General features: G+C 43.2%; 1 protein-coding gene and 1 pseudogene across 2 annotated transcripts; one reads left to right on the plus strand and one right to left on the minus strand.

Annotated features, from left to right (window-relative positions):
* Positions 1 to 783: 783 nt before the first annotated feature.
* LOC308424324 (large ribosomal subunit protein uL29-like) lies at positions 784 to 1,187 on the plus strand (annotated as a pseudogene). The gene has a single exon. The product of its transcript is annotated as a large ribosomal subunit protein uL29-like (transcript).
* Positions 1,188 to 3,071: 1,884 nt separating this feature from the next.
* LOC308423847 (synaptojanin-2-binding protein-like) lies at positions 3,072 to 3,509 on the minus strand (the record flags this gene model as incomplete). The annotated part of the gene is made up of 1 exon (XM_080920626.1): positions 3,072 to 3,509. One exon carries the CDS (start codon positions 3,507 to 3,509, stop codon positions 3,072 to 3,074), a length of 438 nt encoding a protein of 145 aa, XP_080776752.1.
* Positions 3,510 to 16,130: the final 12,621 nt, after the last annotated feature.

The following is a 16,130-nucleotide window of genomic DNA, read 5'->3' on the forward strand; positions in this document are numbered from 1 at the left end:
AGCTGTCTGGACAAATGTCCTGGCCCTTGGTTGGCTCTGTGTAGTATAAGTCTGACCAGAAACACGGGGGCTTTTTATTGATTGATTGACTGGTTGATTGATACAGGATTTCTCTTGTTGTAGCCCTTGAGTGTCCCAGAACCCACTCTGTAGACCAGGCTGGCCTTGAACTCTCAGAGGTCTGCCTGTCTCTGCTTCCCAGGTATGGGATTAAAGGCAGGCACCACAACACTTTATTAAATATAAGTACACTGTAGCTGTCTTCAGACACACCAGAAGATGGCTGTGAGCTGAACCACCATGTGGCTGCTGGGATTTGAACTCAGGACCTCTGGAAGAGCAGTCAGGGCTCTGAACCACTGAGCAACCTCTCCAGCCCAGCTCATGGAGTCTTAATCAGGGTTGATTTTCCTTGGGTATGTCTAAACTCAAGTTAGGGGCTATTCTGGGAACATGAAGCCTAACAAAGCACAGAGCTGTGGAGCCCGCAGTATGCGGTGGCGCACACCTTTAATCTTATTGTTTGGGAGGCAGAAGCAGGCAGATCTCTGAGTTTGAGGCCAGCCTGGTCAACAGAGAGAATTCTAGGATAGCCAGGGCTGTCTCAAAAAACATCAACAAAACAAGCCAGATAAACAATAAACCCAGAAGGCAAGGCTTTTGGCAAAGTTTAACTGGTTTGTGGCCAAATTCTTTCAAGAAAGTTCCTTAAGTTTTATGGCATCAAAATATTATATGGGGCCCCACCCTTTCCTCTTTCTCTGGAACCAGCACAACACAACAATGGCCAAGATTAAGCCTCCGGACCTGCGCAGCAAGAAGGAGGAGGAGCTGTTGAAACAACTGGACGATCTGAAGGTGGAACTGTCCCAGAGTCACGGCACCAAAGTGACAGGAGGTGCTGCGTCCAAGCTCTCCAAAATGCGAGTCGCACGCAAATCCATTGCCCGTGTCCTCACTGTCATTAATCAAACTCAAAAGGAAAACCAAGGAAATTCTACAAGGGCAAGAAGTACAAGCCCCTAGACCTGAGACCCAAGAAGACCAGAGCTGTGCGCCGACGGCTCACCAAGCATGAGGAGAAGCTGAAGACCAAGAAGCAGCAGCGGAAGGAGCGGCTGTACCCACTGCGCAAGCGACAACGACAACAAAGTACAAGACTGAAAAAAACAGGGCTGGAGAGATGACTCAGCGGTTAAGAGCACTAGCTGCTCTTCCAGGGGTCCTGAAATTTCCAGCAACCACATGGTGGCTCACAACCATCTGTAATGGGATCCGATGCCCTTTTCTGGTGTGTCTGAAGACAGCTACAGCAACCTCATATATAAATAAATCTTTTTTAAAAAAGACTGAAAAAATATTATATGGCGGTTTAAATGAGTTAACTTAATACTTAATACAAAGTATTTGGTAAAAAAATAGAGACATTACATTGGGCATACAACTGGAGTCCCAGCTACTATGAAAGCTGAGGCAGGAGGATGGGCTGAGCCCAGGAGTTCAAGACCAGTCTGGGAAACACAGTGAAAAACTATCTCAAAACAAACATGTTAAAAGAAAATTGGATTCTGGTTTGGTGTGGGGGGGAGGTCAGCTTGAAGAGAGTGGCACTCTTAGGAGGTGTGGCCTTGTTGAAGGAAGTGTGTCACTGGAGGTGGGTTTGGAGGCCAGAGCTGGTGTGGCAACATCACTTCCTGTGCTATTGGAATCCAGATGTAGAATTCTCAGCTACTTTTCCAGCACCATATCTGCATGTGTGATGCCACGCTTCCCACCTTGACAGTAAAGGACTGAACCTCTGAACTATAAAGCCAGCCATTTAAATGTTTTCCTTTATAAGAGTTTCCACAGCAACAAATCCCTAACTACGACAGTGTGGCAAAGTGTCTGGTAAAGAACTTGCGTGTCAGCATGACGACTTGAGTTCAATCCTTAGCATCCAGGCAAAAATCAAGGTTTGGAGAGGCTGAAGAGATGCCTCAGTGGTTAAGAGCATTTGCTGCTCTTGTAGGGGACCTGCCTGGCTTCGGGGAATCTGATGTCTTCTGACCTTTGAGGGTATCAGGCATGCACATACATAAAACATAGGCAGAACATTCATACACAAAAAGAAAACTAAAAACCAAAGCAGAAAGAGTTAGACATGTTAGACATAGAGCAATATGCATCTGTAACCCCAATGCTGAGGAAGAAGAAATGGGGGATTCTAGGGTTCACCTTTGATCCCAGCACTAGGGAGGCAGAAGCAGGCAGATTTCTGAGTTTGAGGCCAGCCTGGTCTACAGATTGGTGACTTCCATATCTCAATACACAACCCTTTCTCAAAAAACAAATTGAACAATAAAGCCCGGGTGTAGGTGCCAATTTTTCTGTTTTCTTTTTGGTCTACTTTATTGGGTTCCCTTCCAATCCACCCTAATCCCTTACAACCTCCCAACACTAGGTAAGAGACAAAGGAGGTTAGAGGGGAAGGGGGCATAGAGCTCTTTAGTCTACTTCCTGCTGATTAGGGACATCAGGTTCCTAAGGGCAAGTCCAATCTTCCTCATCAGAATGTCCAGCCGTAGCAAAGGAGCAAAGGAGCCGGGAGGAACCAGCAGCAGGGGAAACAGCAGCTGCCAGAGGCCCCGAGGCCTCCCCCATTCATACCCTCTCCAGAGTCCCCAGAATTAAACTCTCTGCAGTTGGCATATCCCATATATGGAATTAAAGCAAAAATATAGTCCCATGACATAACTGGTTTTTAGAGAAACCAAAATTCCCACTACACCCCCCCCCCTTTTTTTTTGGATGATAGCTGAATTTTATTGACAGTCCTAGTAAAATATGTAACTTCTCATTTATTCTAAGCAAGGCTTCTTCCCTCCCCAACCCCCCAGCTTTTCTTCAAATAATCTCTTTACTCTTCTATTAGAATATTAAGTCTTGAAGATTTTGAATAGCAAGGTTTCAGGTGTTAAGCAGTCACTTTAAATCATTTGTTGGCTATGTGGGAAGAAAGAACATGGGGGGAGGTCAGAGACGGTGAGAGAGAGAGAGTTCATTGGACACACTGGAAGACAGCAGGTGTTTCAAAGCTGCTTTCGGCATCTCACGGAGGCCCAAACTGCTACCATGGGGAGGGCGAACACTGGCGGCAGCCCCATAGCTACGGGAACTCCACTTGGCTCTCCTCCACCTCCATGTACTATAGGTCCATTCTGCACTGGTACCCTGTGCTGTGCTCTCAGGGACACATCACATCCTGCCTTACGAAAGAGGTCTGCGGCATCTTGGTGCAGCAAGTTCTTCAGGTCTTGGCCATTTACCGAGAGGATCTTCTCACCTTCCTGGAGCCGCCCATCCTGGGCTGCAGCCCCATCCTCTTTGATGTGGCTGACGTAGATGCCTCTGTCGTTGGAGACATACTGTTGATCTGTCCCACCGACGATGTTGAAGCCCAGCCCCGAAGGTCCTCTCGTCAGGTTGATCTCTTCCTCCGTGACAAAATAATTCACTCGTCCGTTCATATCTGACTGCTCTCCAGGCGGAAACCCGGGGTCAGCGGGTGCCCAGCACAGGTGAAGGTGAATCAAGCTCCGAGCCACCTCCCCAGCATAGCTTTTACCCATTTCCCCCTTTTAGTCCAAAAAAAAAAAAAAAAAAAAAAAAAAAAAAAAAAAAAAGGCATTCTCTCTAACATAAATAAATGATATACAATAATCTGAACTATCAAATAAGAATTATATTTACAATGTCTAGTCCATGTGTATTTGGCAACTTCGGAGAAAGTAGTCCACTGTCTTTCCTATTCTGGTGAGTCCAAAGTTTTGTACCTAAATCACTTTTCTTACCAGCATTTGCAATGATCACCTTTAAAACATCTTCTTAAACCCTAAAATACTTTCTTACAACCTTCACAACTTAAACTTTTGTTTTTCATCTTTAATAAAATAAACTATAAGACTATAACTTTCTAGTCTTTAACCTCATCAGAGACCTGAGAAGCATAAATATTGCTCATGAAAACAGGAAGTGTGAGCAAGCAGCTTCCAAACCTATAGAAATGGAGGGACTGCCTACCTGCTATCTGAATGGTCACCCCAGGTCCCTCTGTTATTGGAGGACCCATCTTCAGCCTTTGGGCTCAGAATATCTGACAGACTTTTCTGTGAAGCAGGGATTTTGAAGCAGTGGCCTACCTTGGCAAAGTTAGGCAGTTGTCGACTGACTTCCCAGGGTCCTGCTTGTCCACGGTTTAGGGTTTGGACAGCATGCTGTCGGCAGTTGAGGCAAGGGCTGTTTTGCCCAGGGTCAAGCTTTGCCATGTTTGAAGCAAACTGTGTGGAGTTCTTTGAAGTAGATTGGGGGTGCTTCCAGGAGCAGAGGTGTCCGTCAGAAAAGCCTTTTATTATTAAAAACATCTTGGATGCCATATTCTGTATATCTCTGAAGTGTTTGTAGACCATGTAACTTAACTACCTAGAGAATATCTGACTAGACCAACATTGCTTGTTTCTAGCTATTTATTTTCTGCTTAACTTTGAAAACATTTCCAGGAGGCTAAATAAAGCTTATTTCTGTAATTAACTAAACTAGTACCTAACATGACTACAAGTTTGGTTATAGTTGACTAACTACTTATTTGCATTTCTTAATTATCCTAAGCAATTTGTAATAGTAGCTTTCAAGGACTAGAATTTTACATCAGACTTTTAAGTGAGTTGTACATGTCTGATACTTTAAACAAGAGCTGAGACTTATATACAGTATATTGTAGCAAACATAACCTTAAATTTCAATCAATATACATAATCCATACCAATGGAAAATACTCGAGACTTGTTGCTTTCTTAGTCTAAACCAAGATTATCAATGAACCAAACGCTTTTTGAGTCAGTCGTTTTTCTATAACCTAGTGACTCTTGTCTGAAATGACCTGTACTTTTTGCTATGGAGCCTCGAGCTAGGGACCCAAAGCTACTTCCTGACAGCAAGAGATTACTTTGTATGTTCTTCTGGGCCCTGCACTCACTTTTCCAGTGACATCCCTTACCACAGGGTCTGCAAACCCCAGAAACGGTTTCTTTGTGCCTCTGGCAAAAAGTACCACATTCCTCAGAATTAATGCACCAACAATGTTTTGATCTGGCTCGGGAGGTACCATATTTCTCACAGTTACCACCCTGGACATTTTGAGCTCTGAGGATTTTAGCATCACAATTTCTTTGTAAAGGGCTAAATTCACTGCAATTAAAGCACGGTGTATTTTGGTGTCTGAGACCTCTAGCTGTAGCTTGCTATATTGTCATTATATTGGCATGATGCTCCTAACAGCCAATATTAGCCATGTCCCTTACCCAGTCATCCATTGGTGCTGCTTGTGCCTTTAAGGATCTAATCACTCTTTTACATTCATATTCGAATTCCAAGGTCTCTATCAATGACTGTCTGGTGTCACGGTCCGATGGGAATTTGGTTTTCAGTTGGAGCCAGTCTCTGCCAGAAACCTGTGAAGGCTTCCTCAGAGCCTTGTACAAGCTTAGTGAATGGGGCTCCTCAACCTTGTCTCACGCTCTTAAAGCCACCAAGCGACGACATTGTTCTTCCACAGCATCATCAAATTGAATCTGTTCTTGTAGGTCAGAATATCATTGTTAACCAAGCAATTGATCTTTAACAATATTTGTTCCCCTTGCTCTACTAAATTGTTGAACATTTGCCTCTCCCTTCCTCCGCCATGTTAACCATTCTAACTGCTGGCCAGCCTCTAGTGCAGCTGTTAGTAAACCTTTCCAAGTTTGGGGAATAATTATTTTGGGTAGCCCGGTTACTTAATATCTGTTTAACATAAGGAGAATGAACTTCATAGGGAATAATAGCCTCCTTAGATGCCTCAGATCTATCGTTCTATTGGACGACACATTATTACATCACAACCATGGTCAGCACCATTAGCGGCCCCACGCTGCGCGAATACTGGGAAACGGATGGTGACTTTGTAACCCCAGGCCCTTCCTCTGGTGGCGCATTTGGCCCAAGATGAACCCTTTCTCTCAAAACGGGCTGTTTCTCCTTAACCCTGTCACCCTACGAGGCATCTCCTCCTAGCTCCCTGCCCCACACAGTGACTTTGGAGACCCGAAACCAAACGTGCATGGTTCGGGGTGGCTTCTAGCTGGGCTTTCTTAACCTTCTTTCATCCTGTGGGAAACTCCCGCTCTCTTGTTTAGTCACCAGATCTGAATCCTTTATTCCCACCTTTGCAAATGCTTTTCATGTTTCAAGCACTTCCCATCTCTCCCCATTAACCCCCTGGGGTGCAGCTCAGACCCCTCCTTTTCCATGTGCAAGTTCTCCAATTGTTCATCCATTCTTCCCACTCTCCTTGACACGATATAGGAAGAAAAAAAAAGGCCAAACCAGAAAATCCTCTCTGAGAGCTGTTGTCTTTATTATTTTGGGGTTTTGCTATATCTCCTGTTGCCTTTATCTATCTCTTAGGGGTTCTACTCCACTTAGACCATATAGATCCCAAAGAAAAGACATGGAGAACGTCACATCGACAACAAGCCTTAGAGCACTAGAGCTGGGCAGATACTCACCCTCTGTGGTGTTATCGCTGAGAGAGCACTTCCCGTGCTCTGCCTGCGCCTGCGTACTCCAGACCGCAAGCCTGGGAACCATTGCTCCCCCCACTCTCTTCTGCCTAGCCCAGGCTATAGGCATCTTTATTAGCCAATCAGGGATAACTTGAGGGGCAAGATTCACACAACATCATTGGGTGTACATGAGGATCTCCTCATCAGGGGCAACCAGATCTTAGGGGCCAGTATTTAGTATTCAAATACATAGCAGCAGCAGACCAACCCCTACAAGGAGAAAAGCGGGAAACACATATGGGCAGCAGTTGCAATAAACCGTCTGCTGATGTCCCGAGACAGAGTATTCGTTCCTTCATACCGTGTTGTCTCCTCTGTGGCATTAGAAACCAGATTTCCTATTATGCCAAGCCCCAGGTTAACCTCCATTTGTAGATGCTATTTTTAAAAAATCTATTTTATTGGGTTCTTATATCTACCACCCTTCCAGTCCATATTCCACCCTAATCCCTTATAACCACCCATCACTAGGCAAGAGAGAAAGAAGGTTGGGGGTGGAGAGATGGCTCAGCGGTTAAGAGCACTGACTGCTCTTCCAGAGGTCCTGAGTTCAATTCCCAGCAACCTGATGTCACTGGGTTCTGGTTCTCAGGATCTCACAGCCTTGGGCGAAGTGGAGAGCCTATGTTTTTACATGTCTAAAAGAGATTTTCTTACTATGTTCATTTCGCTTTAGGGAGGTAGCCCTGTCTGACAGAAAAATAAAGCTTCTTTGACTTGGCTAAAAGAATTTGGGTAATGGTCCTTTCTCTGCTTCAGTGGGATTAACAACTGGAGGCCCCAGGGAGATCCAGACCCCAATCTAAATCGTGAAGCTGGACTTCACTCTGGCTCCCTCGGGACCAAAATGCTGCTTCAGGACATGTTCACCTTGAGACAGTCCCAGGCTCTGGGCTTTAGGTTTGCTGGATTGTTGATTGAACTCCTGCACCAGAAAGAACCCAGCAGGCACCTGTCTGAGGAGGTCTACAGGTAAACCATAGAAGGCGCTTCCTCCTGTGATATGGCTACCGTTTCTGGCGGGATCCTTTCTCAGGGACAGAGCAAGGACCTGAACCAGCCACAGGGGTCCTGTCCAGTGCACTAGAGAGAACTTGCACAGTCCACCTAGTTTTTTGGTGTCCGGCTCTTGGTTTCCTGTATTTTGTTCTCTGTTTTGTTTGTCTCCTTCTTGGATGCTGAGAACCAAGCCAGAAGTTGGTCAGGCACAGTTAAATGTATGAATGCAGGTGATTACCACATGTGTTGTTATGACTGGTCCCCTTTTGAATATTCTGTGTAATTGTAATTTACTACAACATATTGTATATATAACTTAGATTCAATTCTTTGTTGTGTGTTTGTTGAGACAGGGTTTCTCTTTGTTTGTTTGGTCTTGGGTAACTTGCAACTCCCTTTGTAGACCAGGCTGGCCTTGTGTAGACCAGGCTGGCCTTGTGTAGACCAGGCTGGCCTTGAACTCACGGAGATCCTCCTGCTTCAGCCTCCTGAGTGCTGGGATTAACGGTGTGCAGTGTCCTCACCTGGCTCACTATTTGCTTTTAAAAAGAAACTAAATAACAGGTCTTCTGAGATGTCAACTTTATCTCAAATGTCATGGGTTGAATAAAAACGTTTATCCTTAAATGTCCTCAAATTATTTGGGTCTGTATTTATCAAACTAGAAACAATGTCATTTGATATATGCAAAAATTCTAATAATTTTGCCAATTCAAGTTCACATTTTAGAGGACTAAACCTAAAACATTTCATTTAAAAACACAAGACAAAATATCTGCCCCATTTATATAATAGCTGTTAGAGTTGGGTATTATCAATATACAGGGCTTTTTTAAAAGGATTATTTATTTTATGTTTATGAGTACACTATAGCTGTCTTCAGACACACAAGAAGAGGGCACCAGATCCCATTACAGATGGTTGTGAGCCACCATGTGGTTGCTGGGATTTGAACTCAGGACCTCTGGAAGAGCAGTCAGTGCTCTTAACCACTGAGCCATCTCTCCAGCCCTAAAAAGAAAATTCTAATCAATAAACAACTATTAACTTGTTATAAAAGTAAAGACTTGCAAGTTAATAGTCATATTATAAATGACCAAACTATTTAATATGCTCAGAACTATCTTGCAGTTTATTTATTAAAAATAAATTTATTTATTAAAGATAAATTTATTTATTATAAATAAATGTAACTTCTTTATAGGAAATTTTTTTTCCACCTCATATATGTTTTCAAATGTAATCCTAAAGCACATATCTAAGAACAATTAAAATGTATTTAAAATCAGATATACTTAATAGTTGCTCCTCAAAATGTTCCAGAGTTCTGCTGAATAGGACATTTAAAGTGTTTAATGAAAAAAGCTTCCTGTGAAAGACAGAGATATGATCCTAAGGTCTCCAAAGAAGACACATGGGGACAGACCTGGATTGTGGTGACACTAACCACTGAGGGAAGCTTCTCCCTACTTTGTCTGCTGCCAGGGCCTGCCCACTGTGGACACTGCTGGGTTGACTGCTTTGATCTGCCTAGTCACAGTGGGTCAGTTGAAGTGGAAGCTCCTGGTTTCTATGGAAAGTCAGTTGTGTCGGATGGTGTTGCACTGTAGCAGACACATGAAGTATTTTCCTGAAACGGCTAAAGCAAGCATGTGAAAGGTCCCAGGATGAAGGGGTCTTTGCTAACAGCATGCATGTATGGTTCGCCTTCTATTGTGTCGCTGAGCTCCTTGTGTGGTGATGCCATAGAGAAAAGCTCGCCAAAGAACTTCTTGTGAGGTTCCTGTGGCTTCTTGCTGCTTCCTTCCATTTGGGTGGGTTAGCAGAATGATGTCAGCTGATAGACTCGGGTGGCGCTTTGCAAGGACAGACTCACTGGTGAGGCAACACCCATGGGAGGACACGTGATATTTGGAGGGACCCAACAGACGGTGACAGGCTGGCTTTCATAGGTAACTTTACAACACTTTGCTGATATCCAGTATTCATCTTTGTCGATCTTAGCTTTGTGGAGAGAGATAAAGCAGAGAACTTCTCCTGGCGGTCCTTGCTGGTCCTGGTCCTGCCAATTCAGCAGAGGCCCAGCAGTATCTGTGAGCCACGGCTGCTGTTTCCAGTTTGCTATCTGGGCGCTGCTGAGTTGGACTGACGGTATATTTGGGAAGAGTTTGTGAATGGATCGAGCTGCCACTGCTGATTCCTGTGGATTGAACTGCTGACTTCCTGACAACACAGATTGGATTTGCTTCAAAGAACAATTTCCAAACAGGCCCACTTCCCCTGTATCCTAATAACCTTTCTTTTCCACTCCCTCTGGTGGGTGGTGGGCTAGAAGGGAGGCTAAAGCATTTAAGTACCCATATGAAAAGTAGGATTTGAAAAACACCACAGCCAACAGTCAGTGTTTCCAAGTTTCCCATCCAGGGAAGTCTCTCAGGCTTTCTGGATCTGGCAGCCGACCTCTGCTGTTGATGATGCTAACGGTGATGTCTAGGGTAACTAATTATCCAGGTAGCAGCAAGTCTCTGTCATTTTAACCGATACAGAAGCCATGGATGATACTTCCCACTATAATTTATCCTCCTCAGTTCTCTCGTGCTGTCGACGGCTAACTGTAGCTTTGTCAGTTTAGCAGCAGTTGCCTGGTCAATGCATTTCACATATAAAAGCTGGACCTTCGTTTTCTAGAGCTGTTTAGGTCACCTCATGAAAAAGACAATCTTACACATGGGTTTGCCTCACCAACAGGCTTCACATTAAAGAATAAACAGTTTTCAGATGTAACTTTTACAATGTAAAGGAACTTGCTTCACAAAGACTCTCAGTAATCAACCATTTTTGTATATCCAATGGTAAATAATTGGATAAAAAGTTTAAGGTTATAAACATCTAAAATAATTTCATTTGTAAATATCTAAGCATATAAAGACCTAAATAAATTGTAAAGGTCTAAGAAAATGACTTTCTCAAGATATACAAATACAAGTTTTTGTTATACTAAAATATCAAAGGTTCGGAATTTTTTTAAAGATTATTTAATTTATGTATAACAGCACAATGTAGCTGTTTTCAGACACACCAGAAGAGGGCATGAATCCCATTATAGATGGCTGTGAGCCACCATGTGGTTGTTGGGAATTGAACTCAGGACCTCTGGGAGAGCGGTCAGTGCTCTTAACTGCTGAGCCTTCCCTTCAGAGTTTTAACTTTGATCAGTGGAATTCTGTTAAGCTGGTAAAACACTATTATGTCATAAGCTCAAGATTTTAAGTTTCCTTTAGCTATTTTCTACTTATAGACTTAAACCATACTTAATGCTACAAAACATCCTTGTCTATTCCTGATATTCTCTCTCCCTTGGCTGGGGACTCCTCCTTTCCCCAAGTATCAGGACTATGGGCCCAGAAACTTAAAGGAAAATGTAAGATTTTAATTTTAAGTTCATTAACTCCAACTTCAGTCCCTGTTCTATGTTTGTCTGCGCAGATTTCCACGCAGTTAGCAGACACCATTGAGAAATCAGCCATAGGCTACAAATTGTTCCTAATGGCTAGGAGTCCCGGACTGCTGGAAGCCAAGATACTGATATAAACCAGTCCAACTGTGGTGACTGCCCCTTTAGCCTGTCTCTTTAGCCGAGTCAGCTAACTAGATGCTTCTGAAAAATTTCTCATTGCCTGAATCCACTCCTGGCCTTTGACTAGCATTCCAGCCTTCCTGTGCTCTGACAACAATGTTCTGATTTCAGCAGGAAGTAATTACAGAAGCGAGTATATCATTCCTTATCCTCAACCGAGTATGGAACGTTATATCCAAAGAAAACTTGCCAGCAAAGAGATAAAAAATGACTATATAAAATGTATACTGTTATGCCTGCCTCCCTCATTATCAGAAAGGTACCTCTCAAAAGCCAAATAGATCAAGATCTACCAATAAGAAAATTCATTAGCTGAATTGTTTCACAATGTATAGGGCACTTGGTTTCTTGTATACAGAACAAATGGACATCTTTATGAAAATTTATTATTTCTATACTAGCCAATCAAACATAGAGACATTCACCATGATACAATATTTGTCTCTTGCCTAATAAAAAAATACTAAGATGCTTGTCCTACTCCGGTACTATCAGTTCATACATCAGATAGAAATGACCAGTCTCGGGGTTGGGGATTTAGCTCAGTGGTACAGCGCTGGCCTAGCAAGCGCGAGGCCCTGGGTTCGAACCTCAGCTCTGAAACAAAAAAAAAAAAAAAAAAAAAAAAAAAGAAAAGAAATGACCAGTCTCTATCAACAATTTGAAAGGACAGATACACAAGGGGGTAGGATGAACTAGCCTGACTCCATCTTAAAAGTCTTCTTTATACAAAGTCAGAATAAGTTCATTCTTATTTTCTGCAAAACTTGGTTTGGACCACGTCTTAATTTAGTTTCAAAGATTTGACAAATTCTACAGTCTATACCATAACCTCTACCTTGATCATATAAAATATAAGATGTGCAAGTAAATGAAGAGGAACAGGTGGGATGGAGAGGCTTCTGCAACTCCTCAAAGAGTGCTGATCCACCTACACAGTATATGATGTCAGATGGCTCTTGTAACGTCAGTGAAAACACAAAGGATCCAAGGCTAGGGTGGTGGTTGTTTACCCGGTCTTCATGGAAATCTCCCGGATTATTGGACACCCCCCCCCAGGTTCATGGATAGAATGAGCTAAACAACACATGTATCGATTTTCCCTTGCATACATAAACATAAAGGGCCAGGTTAGCATGGCAAATCTCATTTTGCTTTCAGACTCCATTTTATGATTAAATTGCCTTTAGAATAAACTCAGCTACTGGAAAACCCTCAACTTGTTTCAGGAACCATGTCACCCTTGCAACAACCATAATTCCCCTAAACAAACAGCCACTTGACCCCTAGCAACAACCAATCACTTCTTAAGAAAAAGAGTACCTAATGTCTCAAAGTAGATTGATTAACTTAGCACCCATTGTTCATACCAAGCTGAAATCATTACTGGCCAGTGATGTAACTGCTAAGTTGGAAAGTCTTTTAGCCTGCAGCAACCATGATAAAAAGTCAAGGCTTGTACCAGCGTGGTACCTTCCACACCATCCACTATGTTTGAGAGGTTGGAAGGTCCAAGCTCAAGCTTGAATAAAGACTCTTTGCATTTATGTACCAGTTGGATTCCTGCCAGTCTCTGGTGGTCTGTGGGAACCCTGTAATTTGGGCATAACACATGTACTCTAATTGGCAAAAAAAACTGTATAAAAGTTTATGTACTAAACAATAAAGTTAGATCTGCACCCTGATACTGGTCTCTGGAGTCCAAATCCCTGGAATCTTTATGGGCTCCACTTCTACTTCTTCCCATTTCCTGGTTCCTGTTGCCACATAAGATGTTCTGCCAATGGGCTGGAGAGATGGCTTAGTGGTTAAGAGCTGAATGCTTTTCCAGAGGTCCTGAGTTCAAATCCCAGGAACCACATGGTGGCTCACAACCATCTATAATGTGATCCAATGCCTTCTTCTAGTGTCTGAAAACAGGGACAGTGTATTCACATACATAAAATAAATAAACCTTAAAAAAAACATGTTCTGCCAAATAATTTTGAAATGTACTGCCAAATTCCTAACCAAAAACCCTTGAGATCCTCTTTCTAGCCTTGTAGTTTTGGTGTTAATATAAACCACAACTTCTCCTGTGTTTGAAGCTATTTTCACAAACTGCACATTAGGGAGATAGCCCTGTCTTACAGAAAATAAATCTTCCTTAAGTCAACTAAAAGCATTTGGGTCATTATTCTTGTTTGGTGGGATTAACCAAGAGACTTTTCTAAAACTGGGCAGTGTGGTTCATGCCTGCAGTCTCAGTACTGAGGAAGCTGAGACAGCAGAATTGCAACAAATAGCCAGCCTGAGCTGCAGAGTAAAACCCTGTAACAAATACCTTCTTCAGAATCTTGGAGCTGAGCAGTGGTGATGTACACCTCTAATTGCAGCATTCAGGAGTCAGAGGCAGGAGGATCTCTTTGAGTTTGAGACCAGTGAGGTTTACAGAGAGCCGGTTCTAGGATAGCCAGGGCTACACAGAGAAATCCTGCCTTTGAAAAGAAGGAGAAGGAGGAGAGGAGGAAGAGGAGAAAAAAGAGGAAGAGGAGGAGAATCTTGGAGATCTTGGAGGTGACAAAGAAAGATGGGCACCAATGTCAAGCTCCCCAGGTGTGTCTGTCTCTGCCTTTTCTAACTGAAGCACTGGAGGTGAAACTAATCCAACATTGGCTAGCTGTGAATGTCCGAGAATCCAGGAGCTTCTCAGCCCACATGTCTCATTTGGTCTCCTGTATATTGGAATCCTAAAGGAGTAGGCTTCAATGTCTGCAGTGGAAGTTTGTGGATATGTCAGGTGATAAAGCCTCGCATGGTGTTTTGCTGAGTCAAGACCCATGGGAGGATATGTGATGTTCGGAGAGAGTGTAAACAGGACTCGATGGACAGTGTTGACGTACTTGCATGGTATCCAGTCTTCATCTTTTTTGATCCTCACTTCTTCAAGAGAAGCTTGGCAAAAAACTTCTAGCATCCCAGCTGGTTCTGGCTGCTCCCACTGCCTTGAGCTGATTCTGTGGAGGCCTGGCTGTTTCTGCTGGATTGTGCCACCACTGCTGTTTTGTGTTTGCTCTCCTGACATTACTGGACTGAATTGCTGGTATCCTGACAAACAGAGATTGGAATCACCCCAAGGAGCTACTTCTAAACAGGCCCACATCCCATTGTTCCTTTTTACCACCTTTCCTCCCCTACCATTGGATGGTGGGCTGAAGCAATTAAGTTTTTAAAAAGTTAAGCCCACACATGCCAATGAAGTAATAGGTGGATGTAGGCTTAGATTTTTTAAAACCCTACTTTAATAAGGGTTTTAAAATTCTTTAACCTCTCTTCTAGCCCACCACCCACCAGAGATGGTAGAAAAGAAAGGTTAATAGGGCAAAGGGGGATGTGGACCTGTTTAAAAATAGTTCTTTGGGGAGATCCCAAACTTTGTTGTCAGGGTATCAGCAATTCAGTTCGCCTGAATTGGCAGTGGTAGCTAGATCCACTCACAAACACCATTCACATATCAGCAACGGCAGAAGAAACCTTAAGGCTCTGCTGATCAGCCAGATTTCTCAGAAGCAGCAAGAAGCTGCTGGAATACCATGAGAAGCTCTTTGGTGTGTTTCTCTCTACAAAGTTATAACAATAAAGCGATGATCAGTGAAGACGGCAAGTCGAACTAGGGCCACAGAATCACCCACTGTCTGCTGGGTTATACCTTTCCCCAACATCATGTGTCTTCCCAAGGGTCCAATTCAGCAAAACACCACATTCCCTTTTTGTAGGCAGCTTCTAGGGGAAAAAAACCCAATCAACCAACCAAAACAAACAAACAAACAAAAAAAAAAAAAAAAAAAAAAAAAACCAAACATGTACCCGTTCTTAGCAAAACATCCTCTCGTAAGACAGTTTCCAGAAAACAACAGATGACACAACTGAGTCTTCAAAGAAACCAAAAATTTCCACTTCAGATGCATAAGCAGGCAAAGAACAAAACGTTCCTTCTTTCATGTCCTTATGTAGGCTTCTAGCATAAGGTGTGTTCCAGACCTTCCCACCTCAGAGGTAGGGACTAGAAAAGGATCCACCCACTTCAGACCAAGCATGAACTCTCTCACATGTGTGCCCTCCACTTCTGGATCATAGCTCATTGCAGATATGGTTAAGTTGACAACTGTCTTGGGGTTTTATTATTGTGAAGAGATGTAGTAGTAAATATTAATAAAAGTGAAAAGGACACCATGCCACGCTGCCTCCTGCTATTCTCTGTCCCCGGCAGTCTCTCTGCCTTCATGGCTAACCCCATCAGTGGCTGACCATCTAGTTCCCATGATGGGTCACTGCCAAGCCAGTCCCATACAGAGACCTGTAATTATCCATCCCTTATAAAATACTCATAGCTACCTGTAGCTATTTAAAGCCACATGGGGGTGTGTCATCCTTCTCCTTTTTCTTCTTCTCCCTCTTCCACTATCTCTCCTGCCTCTCAAAAACTCTGTGACTGCCTTTCTTTTTCACTGCCCAATCACAGGCCTTGCCTTATCTTGTTTCTGCTCTCACCTGCATATAGACATTAACCCACATCATGACCAAGGCAACTCTTATAAAGGTGGGCATTTAACCGGGGCTGGCTTACAGTTTCAGAGGTAAATTCATTCCCTTATGATCATGACAAGAAATATGGAATGGTAAAGGCCCATTTGGTATTGGAAGAGGCAAGAGTTCTACATCTTGATCCAAAGCCTGGACATTCATACTGAGTAGAGCTTGGATATATATATATATATCCTCAAAGGCCACCTCCACAGTGTCACACTTCAGGGATATGAATCTATTGGGCCCAAACCTATTCAAGCCACCACAACAACCAAGAATAGCCATCA

This window comes from Micromys minutus (genome assembly GCF_963924665.1).
Source record: "Micromys minutus genome assembly, chromosome: 9".
Lineage (NCBI taxonomy): Eukaryota > Metazoa > Chordata > Mammalia > Rodentia > Muridae > Micromys > Micromys minutus.